Genomic DNA, 16,131 nt, shown 5'->3' with positions numbered 1-16,131 from the left:
TGCTAGCGTTAGCATTAGCGTTAGCATGCTAACGCTACGAGCTAATGGTTGCGGTTAGCCTGCTCGTTTCGGCTTGTGACGTCACAAGCCGTGCCGATTTTGAACAGCTCACCCAGAGACTGAAGGCAGGACACATTCAGAAACCGTATCTCACTCTAAACAGCATGGATGGATTTTTTTCAAAGTTTGTATGTGTGTGGAAGCACCAGAGACACAACATAACACCCCAAATCCCAGAAAAAGTGATTTTTTCATAATATGGGCACTTTAAGGTTGTACCAGAATAGGTTTACATGGTTTAATTTTCAAAAAACACCATATTTTTGTTGTACTGCACCGCTCTCTCTCACTGCTGCAGATCCTCTTTTCAGCTGGTCTCTGTTTTAGCTACAGAGTGAGACCTCTTTTCTTCTTCTTCTTCTGTACTATCTTTGATTGCACTTGCACATGTGCATTAGCTCAGATGTAGATCATGTCAGCTAGCTAGCTCCATAGACAGTAAAAGAGAGGCTGTTTCTACAACTTTGGTCAGTTACAAGGCAGGATTAGCTGGGAGACTTCTAAATGAGGGCGCACATGTAAGTAGTTCTTTTGTAGATTATGGTGAACTTGTGTGTATTGTAGCAGTGCTTTGCTATTGAGAACGAGGTAGCATGCTAGCGTTAGCATGCTAGCGTTAGCATGCTAATGCTACGAGCTAATGGTTGCGGTTAGCCTGCTCGTTTCGGCTTGTGACGTCACAAGCCGTGCTGATTTTGACCAGCTCACCCAGAGACTGAAGGCAGGACACATTCAGAAACTGTATCTCACTCTAAACAGCATGGATGGATTTTTTTCAAAGTTTGTATGTGTGTGGAAGCACCAGAGACACAACATAACACCCCAAATCCCAGAAAAAGTGATTTTTTCATAATATGGGCACTTTAACGGAGCGGAGAGCCGCTTAATGCACGTTTCTGGGACGCGGCTGGTGGAAGCATTGACTTTAAAAGTCATGATTGCTTGCGATGGCCGCGGCGCCTCCGGAATGTAGCGCAGACGCGCTTGGTGGAAATAGGGGGTAGGGCATAAACATTTTTGTTGGTTTCCGACCGACCCTGTCAATATATGTGTGACCCAAATTTATTTTATGACCTTGGGGAAGAAATGATACAAATTAAATAAATACACAAATCAAAAGTTTGAGGCAAACTATAATTAGTCATCAGTCGTGCATCAATACCTGTAGCAGTGTTTAACACTGACAACACACAGCTCAGTTCAGCGCTTACTTGCAGCTCTGCTACAGTAGCAGATAACCTTTAACGTTACCTGCCGGTCACATTGTCTCTAAACCGCTCACAGTGAAGTTCTGCACGGATCAACAGATGTCAGAGTCCGGCGGCTGATTAATGCGCTCACAGATGCAATCTTTGCAGATGTTACCGCTCGGTGTTTGGCTAGCTAATAAGCCGTTAGCCTGTTAGCTTGGGCTTTGTCCTCCGCTCAGTTTAACCGCTAACCCCCCGGTACCGGACAGAGAGGCGTGTTTACCAGGCTTGTGCACAATTCAGAATTGAATTGAGAATGACTGAATGAATTTGAATTGATGTCAAAAACAGGATCTAGAATTACAATTTGAATTAAAGGAAGCAGAATTGCAATTCAATAAAAATTAAAAGAAATTCATATACATAATTTAAGTGAAGTGTTTAACAATGAAGCTTTACAGTGTATGTCAGATATGATTGCATTACATATTCTATAAATGCTATTAGTTTGAACTACTTGTACAGATTACTTTAACAGGAAATGTTTTCCCCCAGCAGTGAATGTTAAAAGCTCTAGTCACAGAACAAATAATTAAGTTTGATTTATTGTAACTGTCATTTTGTGGAACATGATGGAACATGACTCCATTTCCCAGAATGCTTTACTTTAACCAAGTATTTAAAATGGTTGCCAAACAATGTGAGGTGGACATTTGTTTGAAAGCTTCTTTTCTACACAATTTGATGGTCAACACTGGACTTTTTAAGTTTCAGAAGCCCCTTACAACTTCAGATTACAAACGTTTATAGACACCTGTAATAACAGTGACATGGAAATTAATAGCAGGCCTAAAAGGTCATCTGTACTAGTTCATTTTGAAGAACCAATTCCAACACGAACACCTGGAAACCACAAAGCCATTGCAAGCACTGCAGTGCTCCAGTCTGTGGCTCCATCAAGGCTACTTCAAATTTCAAAAGGCATCTACAAGTAAGTTAACAGACAGTCTTTTATTTTGAAAACCATCTCTTGATGGTATTATGCTACTGATATTTGATATCCTCAGTGTTGGGGTCACTACTCAAGAACGTGTAATACACATTATTCACTTTAAATAAAAAAACATAATGCATTACCTTACTTGTTATTCTCTATGGATAGTTACTCATTACATTACTGTAGCGCAACACAGCAAGAGCCTGGCATATAGCTCATAAAGGGCTTAAACACACCTTCAACTCACAACACAACAGTAACAGTAACATGAATGTGTTACATTACTCAGTTACAGCCAAATGTGATTATATGGCACTACTTCGTAAGGAGTTACCCCCAACACTGGATATCATGTGTGTTTAAAAGCATGCAAGCATACTTTTTACTTATTACTTATTGTAAATCAAGAAAACAATTCTTGTCAATTGTGGAATTAATAGAAATATTTGTTCTCTTAAAGAGTGATCTATATTTTGGAACAAAATGTATGCAGGGTTGAGGAGTGACTAGTTACGTGTAATGAAATTCTGTTATTAAATTACAAAATGAATGTAATTGTATTTAGTTGTATTACTGAGGTAAAATGTGTAATTCAATGAGTTACTAATCAAATTAAAAGGAAATTGCTTTGCATTGATAAAGTAATCCAAACCACAGTTATAATGGGTAACAGTAAGCAATTACGTTTCCAAAGTAACCTTCCTAACACTGTGTGTGTGTGTGTGTGTGTGTGTGTAAGGTGGTAGAGTACATGTAGTACAGGTAGGCTCTGTTATGAAAAAATAAAAAAATGAGTATCCATCGCTAATGTAAAGGAAAATAAAATACAAAATGTCCTACCTATCCCTTGCTGCTACTGGGAAAAAAATAAAATAAATTCCCTACCGACCCATGACCTCAACTGGAACCAAACTTTTTTTTTTTTTTTTAAATTTATATGCTTATATGCGAGTGGTTATACTGAGTCATGGTCATGATTAGGTGAAAGGACAAATTAAACTTAAAACAGCTGTCTGTGATATTTGTTTGGTAACCTGACACACAGAAACATATTGCTACTTCTATCTCAGACACAATGGTATTTGTTAACAGAAGATTAAGCTATTAGAAATGTAATTATTTCAATATGCATATTTGGTACTGTACGACTAGGGCTGCTTTGGTATATGAAATCAGTTATTAAACCCAATTACTTGTTGAAATTTATTGAACTTAAAGAAACGGTTACAACGGAATTTGCTCTCCCCTTCTTGCTCACCAAACGCTGCTTCTCTCCCCCCATCATCTTCACCCGCGCTGATTGTTAAATGCCACCAGATACCACAAACAGGACCTCGCTGACTATTGGCTGAGTGAGTTTAGCCTTCAGGAGGGTTGAAAGTGCGTATCATTCTAAACACAATGTGTAAAATAGCAGTCTTTCTCGAATACTATGTTTTTGTGATCGTTCGGAGCCGAAATCACAATGAAAATTTGATTCATTGCACAACCCTTTACCCTTACTTTTATTTACATAGCACATACAACAACTTGCTATCCTTACACCCCTGGAGAAGGTGTGTAGGGGTGTTATTTGTTTGCAAAAGGGAGCTACACGTAGAAAGCCTTATTACAGGGAGGGAGTACATTCCCATCTGTATAGTTTGGCAATAAAGAGCCTTTCCTAACATGTACTGACATGCAATTTTGCCCCTGCTGGGATGACATAGACATGGAGTATGTGTGTTGCGCTCAAAAACAAGTCTCTCTCTTTACTTATCCTGCCAGTCCATGCAAGTGAATGTTGTGAGGCCAGATATTGTTCATACCCACACAGAAAACTTTCCAGTCAAGATTTGAAAGGTTATAAAGATACCACTGAGCCATGTTTACCTTTCAGGGAATGTACGGTATTTGAGGAGATGGCATAGCTGGTAAAACATTTTGGTTTTGAAGAATTGAGTCAATAATACACACAATGTCGGATCAAGTGGATAAAGAACATGTATGTCACGTTGTCATATGTTTTGGACAAAACGTTAAATCCACGTGAGGGGAAATGCAAAGGGAGCATCAGTTTTTCAAATGTTCACTCTGAACTAGAAGAAAAACCTCACCATTGTTTCTAAAAGGAACCTCTGTTCTCAGCTGTTTTGCTCATTGTAAAAGAGTAGGAATGTTTCACTGATCCCAATGCCTCCTTTTGTTTCTTCTTTTGCCAACAGAACAGGGTGATCAAGGGAGTGTACCCTGCCAGCCCTTCCTCATGGCTCTTTGTCGTCATAGCGATCCTGGCCACCATGTACATGCGCTCGGATCCCAGCATGGGGCTCATCACCAAGATACAGCAACACCTGCCACTAAGGTACACAGAAACACAGGAACCTCTATATGTACCTTCTTTAGATGGAGGATAGGAAGTTGGTGATCCATGCGTTTTAATGTCACTCTTCTGTGGCACACATTGCGGGCGAGACACCGTTTTACAATCACCTGGGAGTGGGAATGTCTACAGCAGCATCTTAACGTAATAACCTTGCGGCAACTTCATAACTCCAGTTTAGAGGTGATTTTAATTTTAGTCTACATATTCTGTTCTGTTACGTACGTCTGTATGAGTGTTGTCTTTTCCTGTTGCACTGCAAGTGGCTGGCCAGTTTTTTCATTTTCTTTAAGTATGTAAGTACACAAGGAACGATGACAAGGATGACTAGTGTTCTGTCTATAGAAATTACGACTTTAAGATTCTCATATTCCCATATATAATTTCAAACATTAATAACTGACTGATTGTTTTGATATTTTGTGAAGCTCTCAAAGTTACATTATTTTTTGCAATTACGATTGCCATCTGCTTCTCTGGCATTCATATGCCATGATGCTGTGATGGATGCAGATAGGGTGAGTGGGAAACGCATAATTGTTCACTCTTTCTATTGTATCATACTTATATCATCACACTGTTATTATCTAATAGATGTGGATATATTGCTAAACATTAACCAGAAATTGCAGTTTGTCTACCAGAGAGCGCTGGCGAGTTTATTTTTCCAGTGTAAAATGTCCCACTTCTCTTGGTCACAAACGAAAAAACAAATCTGCACATATTTGAAAAAATATATATCAGCAGATATATATATATTTTTTTTTTTCTGATTATTTATTTTATTTTTTTTTAACTCCCAAATATCTATCGATATCTGCCTCAAAAATCCAGTATTGTTTGAGTTATACTTGAAAGTGCTGGCAGCTAAAAGCGAAAGCTTCACAAGTCCAGTCTGTCAAATACTAGTAACATGCAAGTGGAACAAGGAATGACTAATCTAAACAGACATTACCTCTGAGCACATAAAACTGAGTCATTCTTTAGTAGTGTGGGTGTGGTACCTGCACTTGAACTCTCCCCTACTTTCCTACCAGTCTATTTACTCACTGTAGCCTTAAATACTTACAACACCGCTGACTCAATCTCTACCTCGCACACACGCCGGCTACATTCCACCTTGATGATAATCATTCTCAAACGTGAAGTACAAGCAACACCGTATGGGACTAGATGAAAGAAAAATGGACAGGATGGAGGTGAGGAAGACTGTAAACTGGCATTTTATCTGTGTCACGTTGCTGTTTAAGGACACACTCAGCTTTAGATTTTTGGAGTGTTATTTATTTATTATCCGCTCTAGCTTTTCCAATGCTTGAGACACAGATATGGTAATAATCACTGCTTCTTTCTTCTTTTGTTAAATTGAAAAACCTTTTCTTGAGTGACGACCCCTAAACCCCCCTTCAAATACGGGAACCTAAATCTTTTCTAAAGCTAGGGGAAACACTGACATCCATCTATGACGTAAGAACAACATTCATTCAACAGCCAACATTCATCATAAAACAAGGGCAGGTAGTTGTGGTAATAAATGCAGTATATTGCACAGATCAGTAAAATGAATTGTAAAAACACTAATAATAATGTGAAAAATAGGGGAACGGAGTCATTATGTGTCTGGATGGCCTTTGGAAAGAAACTGTTGATTAGTCTGGTGGATGTTGTTCTGATAGACCTGTAGCGTCTCCCCAAGGGCATGGTGGCCAGGGTGAGAACTAACTTGACAACTAGACATGCGACGTTCCATATCTAAATTAATATTAGCATGTTGGTGGCTTCTGTTCATGGATATATACCATTGCCACTATAAAAGGAAAATCTAATGCCTAACATAGGGCTACGCAATATGGAGAAAATCAGATATCGGGATATTATTGACCAAATATGTCGATATAGTGACAATATTGTCGGGTTGACTATTGGTGCTTTGACAAAATACTTTTTACAATTAGATTTTAGATGAATAATCATCAATAATGTGGATGTAATGACTAAGTGGGTAAAGGCAAATGATGGAACAGCTAGAACAGTCTGGTAAGTTCCTAAAATGACATCACTTTACTGTAATGCAGCCTGTAAAATGAGGAAAAGACCACACCATATATCGATATTACAAAATCCAAAAGCTAAGACGATATATTATGTAGTCTCATGTCACGATATCGATATATTGCCCAGACCTAACCTAATACATTCTACATGCACTTATCTGAATATTTTTTTTGCGTCTCATTATGTTCTGCCGTTCAAACCACATTATACATTATACTCAGGTTTCTACATTTGTCTTTTCTTATTCCTGCTTTGTGTGATTATGAAAGGGGAAAAAAAACCACATCTCTTCCTCATTGGTCCAGCAGATGTTGCTGTTGCACTTTCATAGTGTTTACTTGTGTTTCCTCACATCCTGTGTTCTGAATACCAGCTGTTACCTTCACTTCAAAACCTCTGCTTTAAGTTTTTTTTCCCCCCTCCCACTGCGATAGCACTAATTAACAAGAAAAAAAGGGTCATTCTTACTTACTTAATTCTTACTTCTTACTAAATCATTAAATATACAGTATAAGTTGCATTCATTACCATAACCGATTGCTGTCCCTGCACCAGTTTTGGTCTTATTACCACGTGCATTGTGAATTATCTGCCGTCTGCTGGCTGTAAAGGTGCATAAATTTAGACAGATTACAGTAGTATCTGTTAAGCTAATGAATTGTGTAACATACTACTGTTTTCATTCTTAGTGTTTTTGTACTTCACATGAGCTTACCATACCACAATTGGACCTCTTGTGCCTGACAATTAGTTTAACTCTAGCTACCTTCAGTCAGAAAACAGTTAGTTTTTCGATTGTGTTTTGTGTTTTGTTTGGTTATGTTGCTCCTGATTTAATCTCCAGGTCAAATAAAAAAAAAAATGCCTCAGGATGTGTTAAAAATGTTTACACTGACAGACATGCTGTTGTATTTACATAGCCAGTAACTGTTCTATCTCCCCCCTTCTGTCCAGTCTTAGTGCCGAGGGGCAGACCATGCTGTCTGTGCTGGTCTTTAGCACTCTGCTGTGGCTCTCCCTCATCCTCGCGCTCAGGTTCTGCCTCAAACTGCTTCTCTCCTACCACCAATGGATGTTTGAGCAGCACGGCCGAGTTTCCAACACCACAAAAGTCTGGGTGGTAAGCCATGCTTCTACTTGTTATCACAGCGCCACCCTGTGGCTGCTCTGCAGATGTTTTTGGTTCGTGGACACAAAATTGTGTTTTGTGTAGCGCTTATTGTAACCGCATGGTATCTAACGTCTTGCTTTTAATTCCAGTACAGTATGTTGAAATTGTGGCTCCTTCTATACAAGTGTTTCTAAAAATGTCACAAACCTCTGTTTTTCTCTGTTTCTCTCAGACTCTGCTGAGGTTATTATCAAGCAGGAAGCCTCTGCTGTACAGCTATCAAACCTCTCTGCCTATCTTGCCCGTTCCTGCCATCAAAGAAACACTGAGTAGGGTGAGCGGACACACCTGTACACATGCTAAAACATATTCATCCTCTACACATGCTAAAACATATTCATGGGCACACACTTGTATACAGTATCTGCGTATATAGTGTATAATATTTAATGGTCTAAATCAGGGGTCTTCAACATGGACCCCCTACTACATATATTGTATAAAATTAAGTTGCAGTTATTAAACTGGGCCTACGATAACATGTGGGCAGCCTAACATACATGTTAGCTATACATGTGGCACAGTAAATTCTTGGTATGAACTGGATCTGTGGATGGCTACCTTAAGCCACTCTGACCAAGTAGTTACAGGAATGTAGTTATAGGAAAAGTCCACTTCTAAACAGATCTACTAACTACTCTCCCCCAAAACCGTTTTTTCCGATTGCATTCACACTGGCCAAGTGGCCATAGGGACTATAGGAGGGGTTAGGGAGTGACGCAAGCACGGCAACAGTCTTTATAGCATTAAAATCAGAAAACAAATTAAGAAAATAAAGAATGAACTAAATACTAAATCTAATGTATATAGCATATTTGTTATAATTTAAACAAGTCTCCTGAAGAGAAATGGGTATCTCTCTCTCCCCCGCATCTGGGGTGTGTGTGTGTGGGTGGGGGTGGGTGTGGGTGTGTGGTGGAGTTTAACTCCGAAAAGACAGTTAACCACAGGTTCCCATTAATCTTATGATGGACATGTGTTGTGATATTTAAACAATCGAACCGGTGAAATAAAAGCCTCTTATTTACGAGAGCGGTCTGAGCGATCTCCAGCTCACAGCGGGGTGTCTGAGCATATCTGGCCAAGCGACGAGCTAGTGGCCGGAGCAGGCGCCTGCTGGCTGTCGCCTCACTTCATGGAGCTTCTCAACTCAAATTGTCAATTCGGCATCAATTTGCGCAAGACTGCCTATATTAGAAATCTAAACAGTTAATTTCTCGCCTAACTGCTCGCTGTTGTCAGAAGTGAATTTAGTGATGAATAAGATGGCGAAATTTTTTTAAATTGTCCCGTTGTTCTGTCTGTCTGTACCGGAAACCCGACCCTCGTTGACCTAGGTTATGAAAAAAGCGGAAAGTGGCTTTAGTGACTAACTTTCCTATAGGCCAGTAAGTCTATTATCAATGTTTTTTTTTTCACAAATAGGCTGATTTACATTTGCTAACGTGTTGGATATACAGTATGTTTTAATTTTTGAAAAAACTTTAAAAAGTTGCAAAGAAACTCCCTTCATTAATTTTCTAGTACCGAAACATTGCCTACTAATACATTTATTTTTTGCAAGTTAATTCAATTCAATTGTATTTATAGTATCAAATCATAACAAGAGTTATCTCGAGACACTTTACAGATAGAGTAGGTCCAGACCACACTCTATAATTTACAAAGACCCAACAATTCCAGTAATTCCCATAAGAGCAATCATTAAGTGCGACAGTGGCGAGGAAAAACTCCCTTTTAGGGAGAAACCTCGGACAGACCCAGGCTCTTGGTGGGGGGTTGTCTGCCGGTGCCGGTTGGGGGTGTGATGAACAGTGGCAAATTATAGTCACAATAAATACGCAGTACAAGCATTTGACCACATATGAAAAGAGAGAGGAGAGAGGAGCTCAGTGTGTCAAAGGCAGTCCCCCGGCAGTCTAAAACTATAACAGCATAACTAAGAGTTGCAGAGATAGACCTTTTCAATGGAATTCCATTGCTAGGCAACAACCTGGCCCCTTGTTAACTTCCTGTCAGTTGATGCCATTCACATATACTGCAACAGGAAATCAACTTGGGTCCATTTAGAATGTTTATGTTTACATCTGTGAAAAGGTCTATAGGGAGGGGGCGCGCCGTTGACTGTGGCTACACACCCTTCTCAGCTGGTCTAGGCGGACGCTGCAACTCCTCACTCCCTAAATGTAAGCTTTCTTTGAAGAGATTCAGAGATAGGGACTTAGACAGTGTGCAGGAGTTTCTTTGCAACTTTTGACTTGCTTATGCCCCTCCGACGCACCTGTCTCATGTTATAGATGTGCAAAGTATTTGTCTGTAATGAACAACTTATAATAATTTGGTGGCCCCCCTGAAGTAACTCTTAGGGGCCCCGGGGCCCCTGTCGAAGATCTCTGGTCTAAATGAAGAAATGAAATAGCAGCAGATCAGAAATTGATAATGATTTCAGTACCAGCTTTGGACTCATTCTGTCTCTCTCTCAGTACCTGGAGTCGGTGCGCCCTCTGTTGACTGATCCAGGGTATAAGCGGATGACTGAACTGGCCAATCAGTTTGAGTCTAACCTGGGGAACCGCCTGCAACGCTACCTGAAACTCAAAGCTCTGTGGGCCACCAACTATGTAAGTGTACTCAGTCACACACTCGAGCTGAAACCATTAGTCGAATGATCAATTAGTGGATCGACATGAAATGGTTGGGCAGCTATTTTAACAGTGGAAGGTTTGAATACATTCTTTTGTCAGTATGCCACTAATTCTCCAACATAAATTCCAGCGTCTAGTTTTCTCAGTCTGTTATTGTAGCAAACTGAATATCTTTGAATCTGGACTGTGAAGTCACCTTCGCGAACATGCAAATGCCATTCTCACTTTTTCCTGACATTTCATAGACCAAGCGATTTTAATCATGAAAATAAAATGGCACAATTATTGATAATGAAAGTAATCTACTATTATTCTGACATTTTGCTTTTGTCTACAGTTGTCCACATTCTGCCTAATACCCAGCCCCTTAACTTTCTCCATAATCAGTGATTTGATATTTGATACTTTAAACACTGTACAAAGTACTAGTTCTCAGTGTACAGGAAGGGAATTGTTTTGTTTTTCTTGATGTCCTGTTGTGGTTCTAGGTGAGCGACTGGTGGGAGGAATACATCTACTTGAGGAGCCGAGGTCCCATTATGGTCAACAGTAACTACTATGGCATGGTAACCAGCTGCCTTTTCACAGTCTTAAAGCTTAGTTGAGTTAAAATGGATGAAAGCATCTTTTGTTTTCATTACTTTTGTTCTTGCTGTTCTTTCTTTGTCATCTTTCCTTATTACTGTCCTTCAGTTTCTCACTAAAACCACCTGTACTTCCTTATTGTGGTAAAAAATGTACCAATAAATGTAGACAATAGATTAGCCTACACTTATAGAACAACAATAAGGAAGTACAGTGCTGTTAGATTGCTGCTACAGTGCCCAGTTTATACAGGTTCGTGCATCCCTTTTTTGTGCAACAAACAGGAGAGCAAATTGTTTTTATTTTGTTACCACAGTGAGAAAAGTAGTGTTGTTGAAACTCCCACATAAATCTATTATTATTACAGAAACGTGCGATGGCTAATGAAAAAGCGCTGCTTACAGCCTTTGTCTGTGTGCCTAAGGGCGCACTTTTCTCCGCCATATGTGTTTGGATTTTCGGGTGCATTTTGTGAACCTTAAGATATAAGGTTATCTACCGGCGATCCCCATGGACTTCCGTGCCGGCAGCACACAGAGCTTTACAGAGCTGGGATAAGAGCAGACTGCCGGGTAGGTGTTAGATCTGTGCAGAGCACTACCCCAAGTCATCAACAACAACTTGATAATAACATCCAAAAACAGAGTCAGACCAAAGATTCACTCTCAGTGGTTTCTGTGACCTGAAAAATACTTAACCTTGAAAATACTAATGTTTAAAAATACAAAAGCGGCCAAAATACACAGAGCTAACTATAGATGCGTAGCCTCCCCTAGTCATGCCACTATAGTTTGGGTCACACGAGTCCCAAACAACCCTACGCAGCCACCACTGGAATCTGGTCAAGTTATGATGGAAGCTTTGAACTATTTGTAGCTTACTGTAGCTCCCCTAACAATCCTCCCTCATTTCTTCTTGTTTATGATTAGATACTTTTATAACAATCCTCCCTCATTTCTTCTTGTTTATGATTAGATACTTTTATAACAGTCCTTCATTTCTTCTTGTTTATGATTAGATTAGATACTTTTATAACAATCCTCCCTTATTTCTTCTTGTTTATGATTAGATTAGATACTTTTATAACAATCCTCCCTCATTTCTTCTTGTTTATGATTAGATACTTTTATAACAATCCTCCCTCATTTCTTCTTGTTTATGATTAGATACTTTTATAACAATCCTTCATTTCTTCTTGTTTATGATTAGATTAGATACTTTTATAACAATCCTCCCTTATTTCTTCTTGTTTATGATTAGATTAGATACTTTTATAACAATCCTCCCTCATTTCTTCTTGTTTATGATTAGATACTTTTATAACAATCCTCCCTCATTTCTTCTTGTTTATGATTAGATACTTTTATAACAATCCTTCATTTCTTCTTGTTTATGATTAGATACTTTTATAACAATCCTTCATTTCTTCTTGTTTATGATTAGATTAGATACTTTTATAACAATCCTCCCTCATTTCTTCTTGTTTATGATTAGATTAGATACTTTTATAACAATCCTTCCTTATTTCTTCTTGTTTATGATTAGATAATTTTATAACAATCCTCCCTTATTTCCTTGCTCCCTCGCCAACAGTGTTTCGATTCGGGTTCAGATCGGATTCTGGGTTTGATTCCCACTGCGATACATCAACCAATGTGTCCCTGAGCAAGACACTTAACCCCTAGTTGCTCCAGAGGTGTGTTACCTCTGATATATATAGCAATTGGAAGTCTCTTTGGATTAAAGCGTCAGCTAAATGACATGTAATGTTGTAATAATCTTTATAGCATGACACAGCACTTTTCCCCAGACAGGAAAATTATTATATATTGTCTGTCTTTTCTTCCTCTCTTTCTCGTTTTCTCTTTTCTTCTCTCTTTCACTTTTCTTTCTCTCTTTCTCTTTTCATTTAATTTTCCAAGTTTTTCAGCAGTGCAGTGCAATCCATTTGAGATTTTTCAAACAATTTTTTTCTTCATATTTCTGCATTTTCATCTACGTATGTTTCTCACACCATTTGTAAGTGTTCCATACTTATTCATAATTTCAGTTGGAAAATAACTTCAGACCCCACAATGTTCTACATCGTTTGGCATCGTCGAACTTTTCAAGCCAACAATTCAGTTTAGCGTCAGCTTTTCAAAAAAAAAAAAAAAAAACTTTAAATATTCCACATCTTTTATACATTAGTGGTGTTATGCAACTTTTTAAGGAATTTCATGTCCATTCATACTTTTCCAACTATTCTCACTACTTCAACTATTAATCCAGTTTAGCTTTAGCATTTTAGCTATTCAGCGCACACACACACACACACACACACACACACACACACACACACACACACACACACACACACACACACACACACACACACACACACACACACTAACTCGGTGACACAGACAGACAGACAGACAGACAGACAGATTTTGAGACGATGGTTCCGCAGTGATTACATTCTGATTTCTCCTCCTCTGCATATTTATTGCAGCAGCTGGACAAGTAGGTTACTCTAATATTGATTTTCGACTATTTTAAGACAAGGTCTTCATGACTCATTGACACATTTCTTACAACTTCACCTATTTCTTACACAATTTAACCAGCAATCCAGTTTAGCTTTAGCATAAGCGTTTCAAAAAAACTTTAATTATTTCACATCTTTTGTACATTAGTGGTACTATGATATGAAATTCGATTCAATTTAATTAAAACCATTCATACTTTTCCAACTATTCTCACTACTTCAACTTCTTCTTACGGATTTAAGCTATTCATCCAGTTTAGCTTTAACAATTTAGCTATTCAGCATTCCCGCGCATTTTCTGCAGGAAATGCATTTTCTAGTTAGATTAGAGACTTGTATAACTTTTCACACTTCCTCCATCTGTTCTCATGTCTTTAAAAGCATAGCTCTTGAGAGCCTAGTTTTGTTTTAATCCTGATGTTCTGTGTGCCAGGACTTTCTGTACGTGACCCCGACAGCGCTGCAGGCAGCCAGGGCAGGCAACACCATCACTGCCCTGCTGCTCTACCGCCGAAAGGTCAACCGGGAAGAACTCAAACCGGTAAGAATGTTTTGAATTGTAATAATAATAATAATGATAATAATGATAATAATGATAATAATAAATTTAATTTATGTCGCGCTTTTCAAAGACTCAAAGTCGCTTTACAGGGGAGGTAGATTACAAAAACAGAACAAAACAAGATTCAGGCACAGATGAAAAGGGGAGGGGGCGGAGGGCTACGGATAGGCAGAGGTGAAGAGATTGGTCTTGAGGCGGGACTGGAAGATGGAGAGGGACTCAGAAGTGCGGATCTCTTGGGGGAGGGAGTTCCCGAGCCTGGGAGCTGCTCTGGAGAAGGCTCTGTCCCCAAAACTGCGGAGGTTGGACTTTTGGATACAGAGGAGACCAGCTGAGGTGGATCTGAGGGACCGTGAGGGTTGGTACGGGGAGAGGAGGTCAGTGAGGTATGAGGGGGCCAGATGGTGGAGGGCTTTGTAGGTGAGGACCAGGATTTTGTAGGTGATCCGGTGGGAGATAGGAAGCCAGTGGAGTTGTTTTAGGACTGGAGTGATGTGGTGCCAGGATTAGGAGCGGGTGATGAGTCGGGTGGCTGAGTTCTGGACCAGTTGGAGTCGGTTGATGTTGGTAGAGCTGATGCCGAGGAGAAGTGAGTTGCAGTAGTCCAGTCGGGGGAGATGAAGGCGTGAATGATTCTTTCAGCAGCGGGGGGTGTGAGAGAGGGTCTGATTTTGGCGATGTTGCGGAGGTGAAAGAAGGAGGTTTTAATGACATGACGGATGTGGGGCTAAATTGTGTGCGCATTGTGTGAAGGATGGTGTGTTTGCAAGGGGTCTGGAACGAGACGGTGTAGCTGTAATGTTTTTATTATCTAACTAATCTATCTTGATGTGTGGTAAACATTAGAGCGTGTGGGCTAGGAAGGGCTATTGGTTTCCAGTGCTTAAATCACTGGATACGGTCAGTTAGGAGACAAGCTTTTTTACAAGTGAGCAAAAAAGCCCATTTCAAGTTTGGAAGTCTGATCTCTTGAGGAAATATGACTTATCTGTCCATTTACTCTCTCTCTCACACACACACACACACACACACACACACACACACACACACACACACACACACACACACACACACACACATATATATATATATACACATACACGTCCACAGAGCAAAGGGAAAATATTGTCACATAAAAGAATATTGCTCAAAATTTGTAGGAGGAGCAGCGAAATAACAGATTTGAACACAATGCGAAATGGCAGAAAATCCATCACGCTGTAAATGGGCTTGGCTTATATGGATACACACGTCTGGTCTGACAGAATCCAGGAAAAAACTATTTTGTTTTAAGGTTTATGGTTTAAAAGTTAAGGCCAAAACCTAAAGCTTGTTGTTATAGTGCCACCATCTGGCCAAATTTCACCACATTCGACACTTTCCTCCCTTGGGTTCCCAGCAATGCATCCACCATGTATGAAGTAGTGAACGGTCCTCGGAGGTATTTGAATTACAGACTAACAGAGATTCCTTCCCTTTTTATAATTAGATTTCAACATGTTTTATTGGCATGAATGCAATACAATTTATATTCCTAAAGCATCCATCAAAAAGAAGCTAATGTTGATACCTTGCATTTAACATTATAAGAAATAGCAAAAACGTAACCGCTTAAACAACTGTCTGCTCTGCTGCCAACGAGAGTCTTACAATAAGAAATACTAATAATAGTTCGCCCCAGGAATTAATAATAGTGTGTTTGATAGTTGGCATAAGAAAGGCATCAGGCTTATTTGGGATGTATACCAGGGTAATACACTGATATCCTTTCAACAACTTCAACAAAAATACAACATTGCATCTGAACACTTTTACGGGTATCTTCAACTCCGTAGCTTTGTTCTGTCAAAGGTGAAAAATCTCCACACAGGCACTCCCTCTCTCGGTGATATAGATTTATTTATACTGAATCGAAAAGACACAAGACATTTTCTCTCTCATTCCTATTCGCTGCTCTACTCCTTAGACCCATCA

At 39.4% G+C, this 16,131-nt stretch overlaps 1 protein-coding gene across 2 annotated transcripts in view; it reads left to right on the top strand.

Annotated features, from left to right (window-relative positions):
• cpt1cb (carnitine palmitoyltransferase 1Cb) overlaps positions 1-16,131 on the top strand; it is a 56,661-nt gene that overhangs the window by 11,298 nt on the left and 29,232 nt on the right. For both annotated transcript variants that reach the window (XM_031303763.2, XM_031303764.2), the window contains exons 3-8: positions 4,452-4,591; positions 7,619-7,784; positions 8,008-8,109; positions 10,319-10,456; positions 10,969-11,046; positions 14,029-14,136. In XM_031303763.2, the coding sequence (XP_031159623.1) occupies positions 4,452-4,591; positions 7,619-7,784; positions 8,008-8,109; positions 10,319-10,456; positions 10,969-11,046; positions 14,029-14,136 (732 nt within the window). The remainder of the gene's footprint in view (positions 1-4,451; positions 4,592-7,618; positions 7,785-8,007; positions 8,110-10,318; positions 10,457-10,968; positions 11,047-14,028; positions 14,137-16,131) is intronic.

Source organism: Sander lucioperca, chromosome 17 (genome assembly GCF_008315115.2).
Source record: "Sander lucioperca isolate FBNREF2018 chromosome 17, SLUC_FBN_1.2, whole genome shotgun sequence".
Classification (NCBI taxonomy): Eukaryota; Metazoa; Chordata; class Actinopteri; order Perciformes; family Percidae; genus Sander; species Sander lucioperca.
Note: the sequence above shows the minus strand (reverse complement) of the source record. Positions and strands in the feature narration are given on the sequence as shown.